General features: G+C 51.6%; 3 protein-coding genes across 10 annotated transcripts in view; all 3 read right to left on the reverse strand.

The window, feature by feature from the left end:
- Window positions 1-1163: 1163 nt before the first annotated feature.
- PIGT (phosphatidylinositol glycan anchor biosynthesis class T) lies at window positions 1164-10255 on the reverse strand. 6 transcript variants are annotated; one of them, XM_034640576.1, is made up of 12 exons: window positions 9990-10254; window positions 9348-9525; window positions 7173-7300; window positions 6775-6875; window positions 6520-6606; window positions 5917-6004; window positions 5711-5808; window positions 5455-5620; window positions 4608-4838; window positions 2720-2885; window positions 2532-2615; window positions 1164-1825 (listed from the first exon to the last, which is right to left on the reverse strand). In XM_034640576.1, exons 1-12 carry the CDS (start codon window positions 10216-10218, stop codon window positions 1573-1575), a joined length of 1809 nt encoding a protein of 602 aa, XP_034496467.1. In that variant the 5' UTR covers window positions 10219-10254; the 3' UTR covers window positions 1164-1572. The 6 variants fall into 6 exon arrangements, with proteins under 6 accessions (XP_034496467.1, XP_034496468.1, XP_019653232.1 ...); XM_034640577.1 differs by having other exon boundaries at window positions 10032-10253; XM_019797673.2 differs by having other exon boundaries at window positions 4608-4808; window positions 9990-10253.
- Window positions 10256-16230: 5975 nt separating this feature from the next.
- Window positions 16231-19913, reverse strand: part of DBNDD2 (dysbindin domain containing 2) — a 38511-nt gene continuing 34828 nt past the window's right edge. For all 3 annotated transcript variants that reach the window (XM_034639850.1, XM_011222577.3, XM_034639849.1), the window contains exons 2-4: window positions 18213-18359; window positions 17884-18021; window positions 16231-16902 (exon numbers count right to left, since the gene is read on the reverse strand). In XM_034639850.1, coding sequence (XP_034495741.1) covers window positions 16697-16902; window positions 17884-18021; window positions 18213-18351 — 483 coding nt within the window. In that variant the 5' untranslated portion in view covers window positions 18352-18359 and the 3' untranslated portion in view covers window positions 16231-16696. The remainder of the gene's footprint in view (window positions 16903-17883; window positions 18022-18212; window positions 18360-19913) is intronic.
- SYS1 (SYS1 golgi trafficking protein) overlaps window positions 18233-19913 on the reverse strand; it is a 36579-nt gene continuing 34898 nt past the window's right edge. Inside the window, exon 3 of the mRNA XM_034639851.1 lies at window positions 18233-18359. Coding sequence (XP_034495742.1) covers window positions 18353-18359 — 7 coding nt within the window. The 3' untranslated portion in view covers window positions 18233-18352. The remainder of the gene's footprint in view (window positions 18360-19913) is intronic.

A 19913-nucleotide genomic window follows, 5' to 3' on the forward strand; every position in this document is an offset into this window, starting at 1 on the left:
ACCCTCAGAGGCGACCTAAATAAGCCCATCTATGTTGGCTGTGCAGACATCACCAGTACTCCGGTGCACAAGACCCTGCACTCTACTTGGGGCGTTTCTTCGTGCCCCTCGCCCTTCCCATCCCTATCCTTGAACCCCAGATCCCAGGCCAGAACAGCCTATACGCATTCATACATACTTACTGACTGAGCACTTGCATGTCCTGAGCTGGATCCGGTCCAGATGAAGACAGCCTCTGTGCCTCCAGGGAGCTCACAGTTTAATGGAAGTTAAGAACAAGAATAACCAGGGTGAAAGGAACCTGTCAAGGTTAAGTCCAGGGAGCTCTGGGAACAGAGGGAAGGGGCATCTACAGCACCCTGGTGTATCAGCAAAGACTTCCTGGAGGAAGCAACTCTCTGTTTTGTTTTTTAAGAGTGAACCAGGCAGTAGAGGAGTGTGTGGTTGGGGGAACAGGGCATTCTAAGCAAAACTGCTCTGACAGGAGAGCTGGGGAAGGGATGGGCAGACGGCAAATACTTACAGAGTTAATGCCAAGTGTGCCAGAGGCAGACACAGAAGATAGGGGTGGGAGGAGCATCTGCCTAAGGACGTGGTACAGGAATCCACGGTTATATAACCAGAAGGGGAGGTGGGCAGGGGCAGGCCTCGATCCACTGGACCTGGCTTCAAAGCCTGTGGGAGGTCTAAGGACCACCCAGAACACAAGCTCATGAAGAGCCTGACCGAAATTCCAAAGCTGGGCCACACTCAGACTGACTGAATTCATACGGTCTAGCCCCCAGAAATCTGCATTATTTTCACAAGCATCTCAGGTGATTCCAACACACCACACAGTTAGAAAACCAGCTCTCCAGCTCCACCCCTGGTGATAGGGGGCTGGTTTTCAAGGCTCCTGGAAGGCAGAGGATGGCTCATAGCCATGATCACGGATACACGTCTATAAACACTCCTGGCCAAACTAGGGAGTTCTGGGAATCACCAATGAGGGGGAAGCGAGAGAGAAGGAATTTTTAGCAGGAGGCAGAGGAGCTTTGTTTGTTGGGGTCCTGGGGGGCAGTGTAGGAAGTCTTACGCAGGGGCCCAGGAAACGAGCCCTAGCCCGCTCTTCCTGGGCCTCAAGAACAGGAGGCAAAGAACCAAGGAAGCCAAAATAGCCTATACCCATTCGTACATATTCTGGTTTTTATTCAACCATTAAGCTCCAGCTACCACACAGTGAGACAAGTTCTTCAGCATATCTAGGTCAGTGCTGTCCTAGAACTTTCTGCAATGATGGAAACGTTTGTCCACACCGTCCAGGACAGCAGCCACAAACCACTTTTGGTTACTGAGCACTTGAAATGTGGCTGGGACAGTAAAGGAAATGAATTTTTAATTTAATTTAAATTCAAATGCCACATCTGGCTCATGGCTACTGAGCTGGACAGCCCATCTAAGCCCTGGCCTCGTCCAGGGGCCGTTTGGTTTAAAAGCCAACCCTGGGGAGAACAAGCGGCAGAAAGAGCCCTTAGGGTCACCGCCAGCCCTCCCCAGAGAGAAACAGCAGCCCTGCCGTGAAGGAGGGAAATCTCAGAGCGGGGGGACACCACGGGCACGCCGGATAAGGTTGGCCAGCCACTTGGCCAGGCCACCGGTGCTGGGCTCCTCGATGTGGAAGGTTCGGGTGAGGAGATTGTAGAAGGAGCCATAGCACACGGCCACCACTGTGCATGTGAGGCAGATGACGTTGTAGGGCATGCTGAAGTCCGGCGTGGGCAGATTCACCAGCAGCGGCTCCGTGTAGAGGCGCACGAAATAGCTGGAGCTGTCGGACACCGGGTACCTGGGGTCAGGAAGAAGGGGTGAGCAAGGCAGGCCTCAGATGCTCCTCCCCATCCCACCCCATCCCTACTCCTGGCTGCACTGGGCCAAGGTGTGGCGGGAAGGGTCCACAAAGCCTTGTTAGCCTCAAAACCTTTTTGACAGAAGCAGTCTGAGGTCGACACAGAAACACGAGACGAGCCGCCTTTGCCGAAGGTGAGGAACGGGGCCCTGCCTTTGCTTGGCCGCTTTTTCCTTAGCCTCCGGTCTCTGCCTCGAGGTCATCTCCTCAGAGAAGCCCTCCTGGATAACGCCCTAGGTTACTCCCCAGCAATCCCGACCCTATTACTCCAGACCAGAATCTCCCCTCCAGCCTCTTAACATGAGCAGGACAGGGGCAAGCCTGTTTTGTGTCCTGCTGTACGCCCAGTGCTCTCTGAAGGACCTGGAATTTGATAAGCGCTCAAGGAAATATTCGTGAAGAGAAACAATGAGTACACGCAGACGCTAAGCACAGCTCTTCTCGCCTATTTCTTCTTCTAGAAGCACTTCAGAGTCACTTCACAGAGTCAGAACAAATATTACAGACCACTAGGATTTTTACTGGGATTGAGTTAACTCAGCACATTGCTTTGGAAGAGGCGACACCCCACCCCGACCTGGCCCGCACGAACCTGGTCGTCCACGTGGCCGCCTACCCCAGAGCAGGTGGCTGAAGTCACACTTACAGGGACTTGAAGAGGGGGCTCTCCTCCCAGTCCACGGGCTTGGCTGCCACCACGCTGGGCACGAGTGCACTGAGGACAGACGGGCTGAGGAGAGGCAGACGGGCAGTCGGTATGTGTGGCTCCCCCACCGGGGCGAGCAGCACGGCAGGCGGTCGGGAGGCTGGGGGCAGAATGTGAGAAGAGCCCACCTGACATAGAAGCCATGGTTGGGGTCCGGGGTGTACTCGGTCCACTTGAGCAGCGCCCGCTCAAACTGAATGGAGACCTTGGTGGCCGAGTTGGGCGGCAGCTGAATCAGCATCTCCAGCAGGTGCGGCTGCAGCCGGTCCTGCGCGGGCTGGTAGTGGACGTAACCTGGGGACAGGCAGGGGTCACCCACGCCTCTCTGCTGCGGTCAGACTACCTGCACCCTCGTCCCTAGCCCTCGAGGCCCTAGGCTCTGGACCGCAGGAGCCAGGCAGGCTCAAGGAGGGGAGCAGGGTCTTGGAAAGGTGTTTCCGGGGCAGCTGTCCCAGGGCAAGGTCGATCTAGTTAATCCTCCCATCACTCAAACTGGGGTGCCTGGCATCAGGCAACAGGAAGTTCACAGAACCACCTGGAAGTTTCCTGGCCAAAATGTGGAACCTGAATCTAGTCAAGTTTCTCTATCTAACCACCAACATACAAGAAATGCAGGGGAGGGAGGGGCACGTTAACCACAGGCCCAAGGACAGAGTCAGGGTGTAGAACATTCCGAACAACAAATGACCGAGTTTCTCCAGCAAATAGATTAAAAAAAAAAAAGAGTGGGAACTGTTAGAGGTTAAGAGACTTAAGAGCAAACACCCCAATGCAAGATGTTAATGATGGGGAACCTGAGTGGCAGGAGAGGGAAGAGTACAAGGAACTCTGTGCTTTCTGCTCAGTTTTTCTCTAAACCTAAAACCGCTCGAAGAAAATGAGGTCTATTAACTAACAAGGGAGAGAGAACCTTGGGAGCTTATCAAGCAAATGCAATGTGAGGACGCTGTTTAGACTCTAAAGCAAATAAGCCAACTACCAAGTGTTACTTTTCAGACCACGGAGGCAAACGGGCGCGGGAAGGCCAGGTGGCATTCTGGGGAAGCCCTCTCCCTGTTAGACACGTAGACGGAAGCGCTGAAAGGTGGATCTGATGTCTAGGATTAGTTTTAAGAAACTCCAGCAGAAAAAGACCAAAACCGAGAATGAAACAAGGGCAGAGAGGAAATACAAACAGGGGTGCCTGCTGGTGCCGAGAGCTGGGTGTGTGGGAGTGTGTCACACTCGCCCACGGGGTGTATGCTTGACACTTTCCAGAGCAAAAGGTTAAAAAACAAAACAGAAAAGCCTACAAAATACAGGGGTAGATGTTGGAAGAAGAGATTCTCAAGGGGACGCAAACAGTGGTGCTGAAGGGAAGCAGAACAGCCCAGGTCTGAAAGTGCGGGCAACGGCAGGGGTGGTCACAGACGGCAAGTCTGGGTGTTTGGAATGTGCCAGAACCTCTTCCTGAGAAGTCTTCTGTGTTAGGTCTCCCTCCACGCCCAGACACTAGGGCTTTAGTGCGATGCCTGCCACCTGACAGGAAGCATGCAGTAAATATTAACTCTTCAGCAAAAGCATGGCAAATAAAAATAACTCTTTAAAACAATGCCTCTTTACTCCTCCAAAGGAGGCCAAACCATCTGCTCTAGCTTTCTCTTGTTTGTTTCTAATACCGTTTTCCTTGCCGCTCACTCATTCTCCACTGCAAGCCTACGAATCCGCACAAAAAGACATGGCCGGGGCACCAAAGAAGGAGCAAAGAAGTAAAAAAGAAATTGCTGCTCTTGTAAAGTCCTCTTAAGAATTCCCAGTCCTGTGTGTTTCAGTTATTTTTGCTTCATGAATTACTTCCAGATCTGGCATGGTGAGGCTACCCTTTTCATGTTCCAAACTCTTCCAAACTCTTTGTGCCTGTGTAGTTTTCCCGAGGTACTGGAGGAATTATTCCCATGAGAAATGAGGGTCTGGGGGACCTGGAGGGAGAGCAAGACGGGGTGGGGGAGGGGCAGGGGGCCGGGACTCAGCTCTCACTCGGTTTGTTCTCCTTGCCCTTGGCGGTGATGGTGAGGGTGTGCACGTAGAGCCGCAGGTACCAGGGCACGGTGTCCAGCACGAGCACGGGGAAGGCCCGGTACGGGTGGGTGTTGTACAGCAGCGTGTTCAGCTCCCCGTTGTGCAGCCCGTAGCCGCTCACGTATCGCTGGGCATACAGGAAGGGCACCGGAGGGGCCTCTGCAAAGACGAGTCCACGGTTGAGAGCTCCTAAAGGAAAGGGTCACTCCTCACCCCCACTTCCCTGGCCACATCCCGAGTCTCACAGGCCGGGAGCCGACGGGGAAGGGCCTGGCCATCAGGACGGGGAAGCTTGCATCCCAGAATCATTCGTCTTCCCCAGCCCACGGCATGACAGAGTGACTCTTACATACGGGGTCTCATGCAAGCAGACCTCTGCCCCTCCCACCCAAACCAGGTGCCCTCAGGATAGTCTGCCCGTGGCCTTGGTAACACTGAATGAAATCACAATTAATCAATTTTGTCTCAAGCCTGCTTCAATTGACACACATTATGTCTCCTGAATGCAGGGTATCTTCAGTCTTCAAAAAATATTTGCTAACAATTAAATGAATGCATGAACAAACTCTGTGTTTTATACTAATTATTTCATCCAATCTGCTGGGTAATTATGTCCCCATTTTCTAGATGAGGCAGTAAGGTTAGGAACCTGCCCAAGGTCACAGAGCTTAGAAGATGTGGATTTAGAATCAAGACATTGGCTCAGGACCTGGGTCTAACCACAAGCCTCAGAGCCCGTGGTATGAGTCTCGGCCGAGAGAGGAAGCTCCATAGCCCAGTGCCCTGGCTGCCCATCCGCACTCACCAGTCGCAGGAGGGCTCTTCCACTTGAGCTGGAGGTTGAGGTTACGGGAGTTGTTGATCACAGCTGTGTCAAGCAAGTCGTAGACGGCGTAGGTCTTCAGGGTACCGAGGGTGACATCCTGGTATGTGGTGGTTGGGGGCGGGCTCACCTCCAACGTCTCATTGTCCTGGGGGCACAAGGGCAGGGCTGAGAAGCGAGCAGAGGCGCAGGCTGGCCTTGGGTGGAGGGGGACGATTGCGACTGGAGGCCTGGGTACCTGGTGGTAGCTGGTGATGTCCACATAGACTCGGCTCTCTGAAGCCAGGGGACAGGGCTCTGTAAGTGTTCGGGAGAACATCCGGAAGAGGGACCAGTCTGAGGAGCAGAGACGAGAGTTGAGTGGGGGTGAGGACTAGGCCTGGTCTGCAGAAAAGGGCGGGGCATGGGATGGTAAGTAGCCAGTGAGTTGCCATGGCAGCCTACCTTTCTTCCCCTGCCCTGTGACGAAGGCATCATATACCACAGAGAGGGTCTGCCTCAGCTCCCAGGAGATGCTGGTACAGCGCGTGTTCTACCACAGGGGCCAGAAAGCAGCAATCAGGACGCGTCACTCCCCTCCCACCCCTACCTGGGCTCAATCCCTCATCTATCACGTATCTTCCCACCCATCAGTTTGCTTCTGCTCACTACTGAGCATGCGACCCTGTGCCAGCGGTCACGTGTACCAGTCGGAGAAACCGTCACCGACGCCCACAGGAACTGATACTACGGTTAGTCTCACTTGACAGATGAGGAAATCAGGCTCAGGGAAATGAAATGATCCGCTCGAGGTCCTGCCCACGAGGGACTGAGGTGGCAGCTGCACGCACAGCTACTGTTATTCACATGATGCCCCAGGACAGATTTACCGAACACTTGCCAGGCAACCACGCCATTTCCTTGGTATGTGGCCAGCTCTCCAAATAATCAGCATCCCAGCTAACACCTACTAGTGGCTCAGCCCGCAAAACACACCAGGCTACGTGCTCTATCTGCACGTTCCCTCAGAGCCGATGCATGGCACCACCCCCGCTCCCCGTGACTTACTCTGCACACAGGACGGATATGCACTGCCTGGGAGTGGTAGCTGGTGTGGAATAAGCGATCAGCCTTCAGCAGCACAGACAGGCCTGCCTGGAGGGAGCAGGAAGAGACGAAAGGTCAGTGCCCTTCACCGTGAGACACCTACACGGGGGTGGAGGGGAACTGCAAACTTGGCCTGGCAGTCAGGCAGGAGGGGACAGGCACCAATGCCACTCTCCCGGGCTCCCGCGCACGTTCGGAGCACTCTGGCGTCCTCACCTTGGAACTACAGGGCAAGAGCTTCTTCCACGGGGTAAGGTTCTCCGTGCAGACGACCTCTCGTGGCAGCACAGCGTAGCGCAGGAAAGAATGATCAGTGCCTGAGGAGACACAAGTCTGTCTAGGATGGGCCCTGCGGTGGGCCCTGGGGTGACCCCCTCCCGCTCGCCATGCAACTCTCCAGTACCACCACCCTAACGGTCCCAGCCAGATGGGGACCCCTCCTCTCCCTGGGAGAAGGCAACGCAGAGACGGCATGGTCTCGGGAAGCCTTCCTCCGGGGCCTGCACACCCAGGGGATTGAGGGTCCAGCCCAGGTGAAGGAGGAGGAAGCTGAAGAGAAAGGAGGCAAAAGTTCGGGCAAGAGGAAGAAGGAAAGGGCCACGGGGCTATCTCACCATTGGCCAGCCCCAGGGGTTTGAAGGAGGCAGTGGGAGTGACCGTGTTGGTAGAGTCGATGAAGTTCAGAGAAGCGCAGAAGATCCCCGAGAGGACATTACTGAGCTCCTTCCAAGATTTATCCACGCTGGATGGAGACACAAATCCACTCACTGGCACGGCGCTCCCTCCCTCCAAGCCTGCACTTGGCTGCCAAACTGACAGAATGGCTGACTGATGGAGCTGCCACGGCACCACTGCCCTGCTCGGCTGCCTCTTGGGTTTCGCCCTACCCACCCCTTCATCCTCACTCTCTCCTGGATATCCCAGCATCCCCACAGGTCTCTGCTCAGGTGATCCTCCTCCTTCCTGGCAATGCCCTACGCACCCCTCTCCGCCCACCTTCAAAGAGGCTCCCTCATCCAGGAAGCCTTTCCTGGCCTCCACAACCACAGCCTCCTACTGTGAGGCCGTGGTTCTGACTATCTGAGCCTCTCACAAGGTCCCTCCTAGGACATGGCTAGGCAGCCTCCTGTTCTAAGCGTTTTTTCTCCTCAACCTGGGGACAGGGAACAAGTTTGGGTCACCTACGTATATTCCACTGCACTGTGTAAAGTGCCCCCATATCTTCAGAGGCTGAGATCAGCCCGCTGATCCACCCTGAAGTGTGTTCAGCTGGGCAAACGACATACTTCCCGGTGAACACCCTGGGCATGAAAGTAAGTCCTGCATCCACCCTCAGAGTGGGAAGACTTACACGCATAAAGGCTCAGTGAACAAGGGAAAACAACCATTCTAGGACCCTACAAAAAACATCAAATTAAATTAGAAAGAAAAATACCACAATAGAGTTGCTCTCCGTATTAAGAACAGAAAGCATAAAACCAAAATTCTTAACACCAGCTCCACATTATAGGCAATTCTGAGCTGAGGCAAGACAGTGACAGCAAGGCAGATGTGGGGGGTGGGGGGGATGAAGCAAAGTAGTTAGAGTTCAGGCAAAAAAGAAAGGCTTGGCAAATGTGGAAGTCACTACTTGCACCTCATTTGATATCATCTCAGTGTTGTCCTGGGGTTTTTTGATAATCCTCTGTTCAGAGCTTTTCAATTGCTCCAATCGGTAAGCCTCACGTAAAGACTGCAAAGTTGAAGCCTAAAAGCTCTACCCAACCCATCCATAATCATGTTTCCTGTATTGTGCACAACACTGACCTGCATAGCATTTCTTACACTTTAAAATTACTTACTGATCTTTAAATTTGCCAATTTTCACGCTAAAATCCAGATTTCTGGCCTCTCTTGAAAATAAGAGTATCTGATGACAGTCAGCCGCTATTCCCACAGGGCCACAATCCACTGGGGGTGAGTGGCAGCTGTCCTCTCAAGCTCTCTAGCCTGCCACAGTCCCCACCACTCCCTATTAACCCCCCCCTTTAAAATCATGCTTGTGCTACTGATTTCTCATAGTGGGATTCTCATAGAGGAAATTGTGGTACAACTTTCAATACCTAAACCTGTCCCTCTCCCAAACAAAAGCTATTCCTCTAATGTCGAGATCTGGGATCCTGTAGGTCAATTGTTTTGTTTGGCCTCATGGTATGATCATCATCATCATTACCATTATTATTATTAATATGTGAGCGAATGTCTTTTAAAAGGTTATCCATGGGGCGCCTGGGTGGCACTGGGGCGCCTGGGTGGCACAGCGGTTAAGCGTCTGCCTTCGGCTCAGGGCGTGATCCCGGCGTTCCGGGATCGAGCCCCACATCAGGCTCCTCTGCTATGAGCCTGCTTCTTCCTCTCCCACTCCCCCTGCTTGTGTTCCCTCTCTCGCTGGCTGTCTCTATCTCTGTCGAATAAATAAATAAAATCTTAAAAAAAAAAAAAAGGTTATCCAGTTTGCCAGAGACTTTTACTGCCTTACATCCAAAGTATGCTTCAAATTGTTACCTGTCTCTTTAGACACATGCATGCGCTACCTGAAGTCTGGAAGTATCAGGGGAAGTGAAAAGCACCAAAGTAAAGAATGCCACTCAGTGGTAATATCATTTCTTACTTCCAATGCCACCTTTTCCCCCCATGGAATTGCCGTGTGCTGGAACTGCTGCCCCTCCAAGAGCAGTGGCAGGATGACAACACCGGCCACTGCCACATTTCCTCCGTGGCATGCAACTGGCCTCAGGGTGGGCACTCACTCAGTGACGGTGTCTTGGAACCAGACCCAGAGTTCTGCACCTGATGGGGCCTGCAGGAAAGGTGGCCCCCAGTATCGAGTCCTCCAGAAGCCTTGCGTGAATGACAAGTGCAGCTCTCGTAGAGAATACTTGGAGATCAACTGCCCCAGGGCTTTGGGAAATAGCCTATAATGAGACACTGGAAAAGGGGAGTAGGTGAGTGATGATCCTGTTGGACGGGTTCTCAGCCACCCCAAAGCAGCAATAGACCCCAAGCTCTGGGGCCAGAGAGATCTGAATGCAGGACCAAACCGCCATTAACTAGCGATGTGATCTTGACAAGTGCCTTTATCTCTCTACATCTCTAACTTCTTCCTCACAATCTCTTACAGAACTTAGCTCTGTGCCTAGCACCCAGAATAAATGACAACAGCCAACAGCATCATCCTCGGTGTTGTCGACAGAGGGCTCTAACTAAAGGATTAGAGTGGCAGCCTGGACCTGCGGAAAGAGCACCTGGTCTAGGAGTCTGGCCCCTCTCCGGGCCTTAGTTTCACCCAGTACAACGGGGTTCTTCAATAACTATCCCATCCTTCCTCCAAAGAGCCAGACTCCCTCCCAGGGACAAGGCTCCGCCCCCAGGGCTTGCCTCCACGCCCCTACCCAGCAAGTGGCAGTTGTCTTTCTCCAGTGTGATCCTCTCACCTTCTTCCCGCTGCAGGTCCGAATCCCAGCGCGTGCGGAACTGGAATGTGGCGGCTACGTCCCCAGAAGGCAACGGGGTGATAACGAGCTCCTCCCGCAGGGTGTCGCGTGGAGGCTCTGCATGGCCCCCGCCCACCGGCCCCAGGAGCAGCAGCAGGAGCACAGCAAGCGGCAAGGCCGCCGCCATGCCTGCGGCTCCTTCCGCCTCCCAGCGGTGCCCGCCCCCACGAAAGCTGGCCTCCAATAGGAAGAGCGTCTGAGAAACGACTTCCGGTGCCATCCCGGAAACCGTGTGAGGTTACCAGAGCGACGGCCAGGCTAGGTCCTTCAAGGCGGGTGGGATTGAGCGCGCGCGGGAGCGCACAAAGGGCGGTGGACGTCTGGCACGACTGGGGGCTGGATTGGGGACCTCGCCCCCCCTACTTTGGGGTATTCCTGTCCATTAGTATGTGCTTAATAATACCGAGCGCCGCCACTGCCGCTGTGCCTGTGTGATCGTTGAGGAAACAGACTGAAAAAGTCTTGGGAGATCACACGGCAGGGCTCGTGCGTGCGTCTTCCTCAGCTTCTGGTGTGTCCATTTGCTCAGTCCCAAGCCTGGTGCAGAGCTTTCCTATAAAATCCCCAAATAACTGGCCCCTTTATTATGTAAATTTCTCAAACATCAGCGAAGTTGAATGAACACCCGTTACATTGCACACCTATTTCCCCATCACCTAGACTCCTCCATTAACATACTACTATACTTTATCACACTTTGGTCTGTAAATCCCTCAATTCCTCTTATGTTTTGATACATTTCAAGGTAAATTGCAGACATAAGTACACTTCTCCCCTAAATATTTCAGCATGCATGTCATTAAATAAAGCTTAATATTTGTTTACATTTTGGTGTAAAATTTACATACAATGAAATGCACACCTCTGAAGTGCACATTCACTGAGTCTGACAAAAGCATACACCTGTGTAAGCCAAACTCCAATCAGGATATAGAACATTCAAAAAAACCCCAGAAAGTTGGTTAATGCCCCTTGCCAACCAATCCCTGCCCCCCTCCTACCCTCCAGAGGCAACCACTATTCTGATTTTTCTCCACAAAATAGATTAATCTGTTCTAGAGGTTCATGTAGGTGAAACTATCACATAGTATGTATGTTTTCTTGTGTAAGAGTTCTTTCACAGGAAGAATCTGAGAATCATCCATGTTCTCACATGTATCAGCAGTTTCTTTTTATTGCTGTGTGGTTTCACATTGTATGAATATACCTGTTTATACATTTTCTTGATGATCAACACCTGAACTCTTTCAAGTCTTTAGCTATTCTGAAGTAAGTTACTATATAAGTTATTCTGTAGACATATGCTTACTGCCTCAGGGTAAATATTTAGGAGGGGTCAAAAGTCATAGGTGATGCTTAACTTTTTAAGTCACTGCCAGATCTCTTCCCAAAATGTATCATTTTATACTTGCGCCAACAATATATGAGAGTTCTGGTTGATCCACATCCTGCTCAACATTTGTTTTTAATTTGGGGGGACTTTTTAGGTTTAGCCTTATGGTATACATAGTGGTATCTTATTGTGGTTTTATTTTGCATTTCCCTGGTACCTAATGATGTTGAGCATCTTTTCATATGCTTATTGGCCGTACATATATTTTCTCTTGTGAAGAGCTAAAAATCTTTTTGCACCCCCCACCTTTTATATTGGCATGTTTGCCTTTTTATTATTGAGTTGTAGGAGTTCCGAAGTTAAATTCCTGCTTTGGTTTTTCAAGCTGCCCTATGAGGAACACATTCGTGAAGGATTTTACTCATAGTCTCTTGGTAAAACTCACAACCATACTTCTACGAAGAGCCAATCTGGTGTTGGACAGTTCTGTCAAGATATACCCCAACCGACTAAAGAGGAAGTGTCAAAAAGATGTCTATTGTTATGCCCTTTTTCTCCTTCCATCTAGTGCTCATCTCCCACTAGACATGGAATAAGGCCATGAGTTTAGATGTCAGGCAAATCCCATCAGCTTTTAGTCCACAGGAGCACGAGCAACCTGAGGGTAATTTTCCTTCTTCTGTAAAATGGATAAACCTACTTTCAGGGTTGTTGTAAGGACTAAAAATTATGTTTATGTAGGATCTAGAATGTATTAAGTGCTTAATACAATACAATATTAGACCATCATTGGCTCAGACAATTTTTGGATGTAGGGTCTATGATCTCCATTTGATAATGAGAAAACAGGTACAGAAACTGAAACACTGCCTAAGATTACGGTGAGTCATGAAGCCAGGACCAGAGTTCACACCATCAACCTCAAAACAAACAAACAAACAAACAAACAAAAACAAAAGAGGTGCTGCCATCATGATTATTTTATATTTTTATGCTTTGTCTCCTTTTGAAATTGCCTGTCCCCATCACTGAAGACCAGCTGCCTCCAGGAGTCTTACCTTCTCCCTCTCTAGTGTGCTGCCTACAGTCGTCTGTGCACTTGTGCTACAGCTTGGGTTCTCTTTCCATTATCTGTGGCCACATCTGCTCCTGGAAGAGCTCCTGGTCACCTTAGTGAGGTGAGGAAGCTGAGGAAGACTAGCACAGAAGCAAGGATGCTAGCACATCCTAGGTGCTCGGCAATGTCTGACCAAACAAGTCACAGCACAGTTCATACTGTCCTCACACTGCCATGCTGGTCAGAGTGTCAGATTCTGTGCATTCTTTAGGGACTGCTTCAGTGTGCACTTTCCAGGGAATCTTCTCCTGAGTTCTGGTCCCTCCTCTTTCCTCCACAACATAGGATTCTACAGGATGAGTCTGTCTTCTTCCCTCTTCCCCAGAGTCTGTGACAAGTCTGCAATAGACGGAAGAAGCCACACTGTGGCTTGGAGACTGAAAGCTGGGCTGCTTGCCTCGGAGCTGGCTCCAAATCATCCTCTCCTCTCCAGGGGCACTGTGTGGCCTCAAGAAACAGTCAGCTGGAGATGCTGGCTCTGAAGGCTAGCCAAGCCCCTGTGGTTTGGCAGAAGAAGAAATCATTGTCCAAGCAGGAAGTGGTCCTGGGGTTCCAGCTGACCCTAGGCTTTTGCAGGCAGGGCTGGGGCTCATAGCAGCTGAACTGGAGGCTCCCCAGAGGCTCACACACAATTCTCCCTCTCCAGAAGACTGGAGATCCCTGTCCCCAGGCAGGCACCCTGCCCCAAACCTCACAGATCTTAGCATCACATGCCTGGAGTACTAAGAGATTTGTTTGTTTTGTTTTGTTTTTAAGATTTTATTTATTTATTTATTTATTCAACAGAGATAGAGACAGCCAGCGAGAGAGGGAACACAAGCAGGGGGAGTGGGAGAGGAAGAAGCAGGCTCATAGCAGAAGAGCCTGATGTGGGGCTCGATCCCATAATGCCGGGATCACGCCCTGAGCCGAAGGCAGATGCTTAACCGTTGTGCCACCCAGGTGCCTCAAGAGATTTGTTGACATGTTGACAGCAACCAAACTAGTCTAGCTTCCCATCATTTGCCTGGAAGGGGAGTAGCATGATCTTGAGAGCTGAGAAGCCCCGTACAGCAGAAGCACGGAGCTCATACGCTGCAGCTCAGGGGAAGGCTCAGCCACAGTCAGACAGGTGGTTGAGTTTTGCTACTCCAAAGGCAGGGAGAGGGCACAAGGACAGAGACCATGTCCTTTGTGTGCAGCAAAGTCATAAGCAACCCAGAAAAACTGCAACATTTTACAGGAGACTGAGCCCCGGCCCAGTTTAGTAGATGATCTCAACTTGGACACAGAGGCTTTTAGACAAAAGGAGCACAGAACTCCCACAAGTTTCTCACCAGCGCTAGGAAAAGCACTTAAGAGCTGTCACTGACAATGGCTTCCTGCAGGGGTGGAAGCAGGCTGGGACTATGGGAAGACTGCAGGCCTGTCACTCACTCAGCCTGGGTGGCACAAAGAGCTTTGGGATTTAAGCTGAAGGCCATTGATCCCACTGGTGGTGTTTGATGTACAGGGAGGTGGAATGGTTTCTTTTTTCTGATGTGAGAAATGACTTGATGCCCCTTACAGCTGGGTCCTAGAACCCTCCTTTCTCCTTCCACTCCCCCTCCCTCCCTGGGCACACTCACTCACCACCTACACACTGGTAGCTCTATTTATTTTCCCAGCCTAATCCTCTCTAAATCCAACACGCGTGCGTCCGAGTGCCTACCCAACATATCCTACTATAGGTCTCGAAAGCACCTAGAGCTCATCAGGGCAAAAACCAAATTTGTGACCTTCCAAACCTGGTTCTCCCCTACACTCCCCATCTGGGTGAATAACCCTCCGTATCATCCTGTTGCACAAGGGAGAAACAATGGTGGCACCCTTGACCCCTTCCTCTCTCTCACCTGCCTGTCAAATCTTTTGGAAACTGTCTCCTAAATTTCTCTTCATTCCTTCCGCCTTTCTACATCCCATCTATCTCCACCCTAGTCCATTACCCCTCTATGTAGCTGGCTGCCATCACCTCCTGGTTCCCAGGCATCCAAGCTGGTGCTTTTCTGTCAGCACTCCATGAGGAGCCTTCCGCCCGCCACACCCCTCACTCCCCCTCATTGACTCCTTCTTATCCTTCAGGGCTCAGCTCAGGTGCCACTTCCTCAAGGGAAATGCCCCTGTGACTGCTCTTAATAGGCTATGAACTCCTTCCTCGCACTGGTCATAGCTGCAATTTTGCATTTGGGCCCTCACTAGACTAGACTCCCATAAAAGTAGCACTGTCTTCCCCCCCCCACATTCCTTGTTCAGTGTCTTACATATGTTAAATACTGACATTAATTTAACAAATATTTATCGAATGAATGTCATTTATTTTTTATACCCTGCCTCAACCCAGTCAAGCTGATCATTACCATGATCTGTTGCATGGAGTATTGTGTTAGGTGTCTGTCCTGAGCCTGTCCTCCTCCAGTATATTCCCTATACTGTGGCCAGAATTACCTTTTTAACAAGCAAATGCAACCACTTGTAATCCTTCATTACTCCCCATAAAGTTCAGATTCATTAATGTGGCCTCTAACATGTGAACTGCTAGTTACCTATCCAAAGACTATTGTCCTCTTGTTCTTTAGAAACATAAACATGATTTTATCAAGACAGCCATGTCCTCTACTAAAGGACCATCCTGGCCTCTCCATCGGCCACGGTGCTTCTGAGAGGTTTGAAAGGCAGTATGGAAGTCAGATGCATTGGTTAATTCAGTGAGTTGGAAAGGTTATTGTCTTTCCAAAGGCCAGAATTTTCTTTCTTCCAGATAATGTTGTGTCCCTATGTCTATAAAATATCTGTAAGTGAAACATTTCTCATGTTAGCAAGCTCTGGTCAGTGAGATGAAAGGGGATGCCACTGGTTAGAACTTCCAAGAACGCTTCCTGAAGTGGAAATAGCAGGCTGTGCTTTGCCCGACCCGTTTCTTCTCCCACTTTCTGCCAGTTTCAAGGACATGATGGGCGGGGCTTCAACACCTGCCATCTCAGACAGGCGCTATCAACGGGGATTCGACCCATGTGGTGCGGATGGTGGAGCAAAAAGAGCCAGAAAGGGCCCCGGCGCCCAATAACTTCAGAGCGGCCACACAGCCCTGCACTTCAGACTTCTTTTATATGAGGAAATAAATTTGTATCTTTAGTCTCTGACCTTTTACTAGCAGCCGAATTGAAACTTGATACAGGCTTCCAAGTATTTTATGACTAACCTTGGTCTGTCTTACCTCTCTCACCTTCCTCTCGTCCCCAAATTCAACAGTTCAGCCCAGCCGAATGTTTCTCAGCTGCTCACAGCTACTTCTCTCCATTTACAGTCTTCCCAAGCTGCTCTTTCTGCTCGGATTACAGCCCCCACTTGGCAAACTCCTACTCAGCCTCTGGATCTCAGCTTAAAAAGCAGCTCTTCGGTGGCCACACGAGCTATTTTCTGATACCAGAGTCGTTCCTTGTCATGCTACCGATTACACCGTGAACCGCGGTATTTACTTGGTTTTCTCCTCCAGAGACAGTCAAGTACTGAAGGCAGGGATGCAGCCTATCTTGTTCAGAACTGTATTCCAAATGCCCTGTGCACGTATTCAAGACCTATTTCCTGAAGAGACGGAGCACATGAAAGATGGGGGATGGAGTTGGGTAGACACAGTGGGTCTGAGATCTCTGCAATGTGACACACCAAGGGGAATGGTTGGTAGATTATTGTTTATTATTTATACCGTGCCCTGTTCCCAAACAGGATGTAAGGGAGCAGGATGGCCGGAGTACCACTGCACAGGGCGTGCTAAGGAGTTCACGTCCACTCAGAGACAGACACTGGTTTGGGAGACTCTATCAGAAAACTGCAGGAGAGTCTGGGGGAGGGAAGGGTTCTACGAAAAGCAGTAGCATCTTGTCCCGCCTCATCTCCATCTCCTCGCCTGTAAGCCCTACCTCAGGAGGAAGCCAAAAACTGGTTGGAGGGTTGTAGCAGGAAAGGTTAGCAGTAAAGCAGGGGTTAATTCCCAGGGAGGTACACCATCCCACTGTCCTTGCCTCCCCCTGGTGCCTACTGCAAGTAAAGAGTCTGGTCTTCTCTGAAGGGCTCTGGCTGGGCCTAGGGTCTCCTGTGGAGAAGAGCCAACTCGGTCAGTCTGTAGATGGAGGCCCACCGCTAGCTGCAAGCTCCAGGCTCTGCCCCACCATCAGCTCCATCCTCTTCCTCATCGGACTGTGCCAAGGGCGTGTCTGCTCCGCCGTCACTGGGATTTGGGCTGTGCAGGTTGGTGGAGTCGTCAGAAGACGAGGAGGAGGTGCGCGACGCAGTCCTGTCTGGTGTGGGCATTGGCAGGCTCACCTCCTCTGGATGGTCATCCAGCCCTGCCCAGAACGAAGAGTTGGTCAGGGCCACAAACAGGGCTTCAGGGGACTCTCAGAGATGCTCTGGCCAGGAGAGGCTGAAGCCCAGAGAAGGGCAGGGGAGTGACCAGTCACTGACCCAGTCCGCAAAGAGCCAGGTCTCCTGACTCTCTTCTCAGTTCCTTCCACTTCACTACACCATGTCTGGGCCCTAGAGTCAGGTCAATCAATTCAAGAGTTCAAGCTCTACCTACGTCATTTACTTGCTCCTGAGTGGCTTTGGGCAAGTCATTTTCCCCCTCAAGGACTGAATCTTCTCTAAAAATGGGATATGCACCTACATTCCAGACAGGTTTTGAGGATAAAATCAAAGAATGATTATAAAATGTCTGGCATGCCATAGGCCATCAATAAATAGCAGCAGCTTTAAATAAGAGAATATCTATCCTATAAGCTAAGCATATGGGCTTTGGAATGAGACAGCCATGGTTTGAACCCAGCTTTTTTTCCACTTTCTGGCTTGTGGCCACTGCTGAGTCTAATTTCCTCCTTTATAAAATCAGGATAATACCGCCTGCCCTAATAGGACATTGTAAGGACTGAGCTAATTGAGCACAGTATTAGCAACCTAAAAAAAAAATAGTGCTCAGTAAATATTCATACGAAGATGACTAAAATGGCTTAAGTTATCTAATATAAAAATTTATACTTTATATTATCTTAATTATATGAATTAATTACATTAATTTCACAAATACAAAATTAACAAAGGCTAAGGGAAGATTGGGGCATTCCCAAAATTTTAGACTGGAGATCTGTCACCCAGTTCCCCTTGGGGTCAACTTCCCTAAAATCAGAACAGACAGCTGTTTCATTGGTAGAAACACCCATTTCCAGTCCCTACAAGTTGACTTCCCCAGCCCTGCCTTGCAGCCTCACTTCAGCGCCTGACACCCGGCTCTGGCTAACTGGTGCCCAAGTCCCCAAAGCCAAGGGCCATACCAGATGTCTGGGAGGCTGGTGGAGGGTCCTCACAAGGCAAGAACACATCTGCTCCATCCTGGTCTCCAAGGTCGATAAGTTCCACCTGCTCCAGGGCATCCACATTCACTTCCATGGACGAGATACTACCTATGGGGGCTGCACATCAAGAAGGGGCCAAGTCAGGAGGATGCAGGCCTCTAAGATGGTCAAAGATATGTGTCAGGTCTAGAGACAGAAGTTTCGAGGGCCAAAAATACAAGGGGAAGAGGGTCCCCTGATTCAGGACCTACAAGACAACCCCCTCCCCCAGCCCAGTCCAGTCCCTCTCCCCAGGACTCAGAGCTTACGTCTCTGCGACTCGAGATGCAGGTGGGACAGGGGGAAGACAAACTCTGTCTCTGGCTGTAAAATTTCCTCAAAGAATTTCTGCCGCTCCCGAAGGCGGAGCTGCTGGCGCTCCAGGGCTGCCCGAGGATTTGGGTCCATGTCAGCTCCTGGAAGGTGAAGAGCAAGCACAGCTATGAAGCTGAGAGGGAATACAGCGGGGGCCTGGGCTTGGGGAACCCCTCTGCAGCCAGCATCCCGGCGCTGCAGCCTGGACACCACTGGCCTTGGCTACCTCCTCCCCTTCCTTGAAACAAAGTCTGTTACTACCAACTTCGAGTCTCATAGAGAAGCAGGGCTGAGCCTGGCTCCACAAAGGGGATGCTGGTTCCAGGCACGGCAAAAGAAGCTCCTCTGTATTCAGGGAACGGGGCCAATAGCCAAGTGTCAGTATCATGCCCTTGTGAGAGGGGTTGGAGGGATTGGTCCAGCCCAAAAGAGGGAGGTACTTCTAATGGACCCAGCCACCCCTCAGAAGGCCATGGAAGATGGTCGGATGGGGATCTCAGGGTGCTCAAGCATTGCAACTCTGGTTCATGCCCAGCCTTCAAAACCCAAAGACTAAAGCACCCCTCTCCTCCACACACCCCATCACCACCATCCCCTCCAAACCGTGCTCTGAAGTCATAGACCTGACTTCCAGACTTAGCTCTGCTCCTAAGGAAATCATCCTTCCAGCCTCAGACTTCCCATCCGAAAATGACTTAATAGTCCTATCCACCTCAAACACAACCCAGCAGCTGCTGGTGCAGGTGCTCTGTAAAATGTAAAGCCCGGATACCCTGCTATTTAGAGGCCCCCCCCCCATCTCTTTCTTCTCCATGCTCCCCAGCTCTTTATTTGAGCGCCTCTCCTCTGACACATCTCAGTCTTCTATCCCGACTAGTCAGTGAGTAACAATTGGAAGGGCGGGTCCTGGGTCCAATTCAGAATAGGCCCCCCGGATCCCCTGAGCTGAGAGCTTTCCAGAACACCAGAGCTCTGGGCCAGCGCAGGCCCTATACATCCACTCTCATTCATTCCATCTCCTTCCCGGCAGCGCGCTCTGAGCCCATCACCGGAGGCAAGGGAGTATCTGGCTTGAGGACCAGCTCGTCATCCTCTGTCGCCTGCCTCCCTTGCTTCATCTGGACTCAGCGGCTGAGACCCCGGCCAGCTCCACAGGCGCTGCTGCGGGCCGCGAGGGGCTCAAACCCAAGTGGGCCAGCCAGGGCCAAATGCAGTGTGCAGAGACCGAGTGGCCGCCGGCTGGCAGACGGGGAAGGGAGGCGCTGACGCCGATTCCTGGGAAAAGCTCTCAGAGCTGCCGCCCAGGTCACAGCGCTAAAAATACCCGGGGCCCCTGGGGCCGTCTGCTCCAGCGGCCGGGCGGGGGCCGGGGAAGGAGAGGACGAGGGTGGGGGCGCCCACGGGCCGGGGGTACCAGGACGCCCCCTCTCCCCCTCCCCCTAACCCCATCCATCTCCCGAGACCTGAGGGGCTGTCTCCAGGGGGCAGCGGAGCCGGGGCCGAGGAGAGGAAGGGAGTTGTTTACGCGACGAAAGGTGCTGGGAGAAGGGAGACAAGGTCTGGGGAGCCCGGGGAACCCGAGAAATGCAGAGCGCCCTGCGGGTCTCCGCCCCACCCGCCCTGGAGTCCGCGGGAGCGAGAAAATTCCCTAAAAA

This window comes from Ailuropoda melanoleuca, chromosome 13 (genome assembly GCF_002007445.2).
Source record: "Ailuropoda melanoleuca isolate Jingjing chromosome 13, ASM200744v2, whole genome shotgun sequence".
Taxonomy (NCBI): domain Eukaryota; kingdom Metazoa; phylum Chordata; class Mammalia; order Carnivora; family Ursidae; genus Ailuropoda; species Ailuropoda melanoleuca.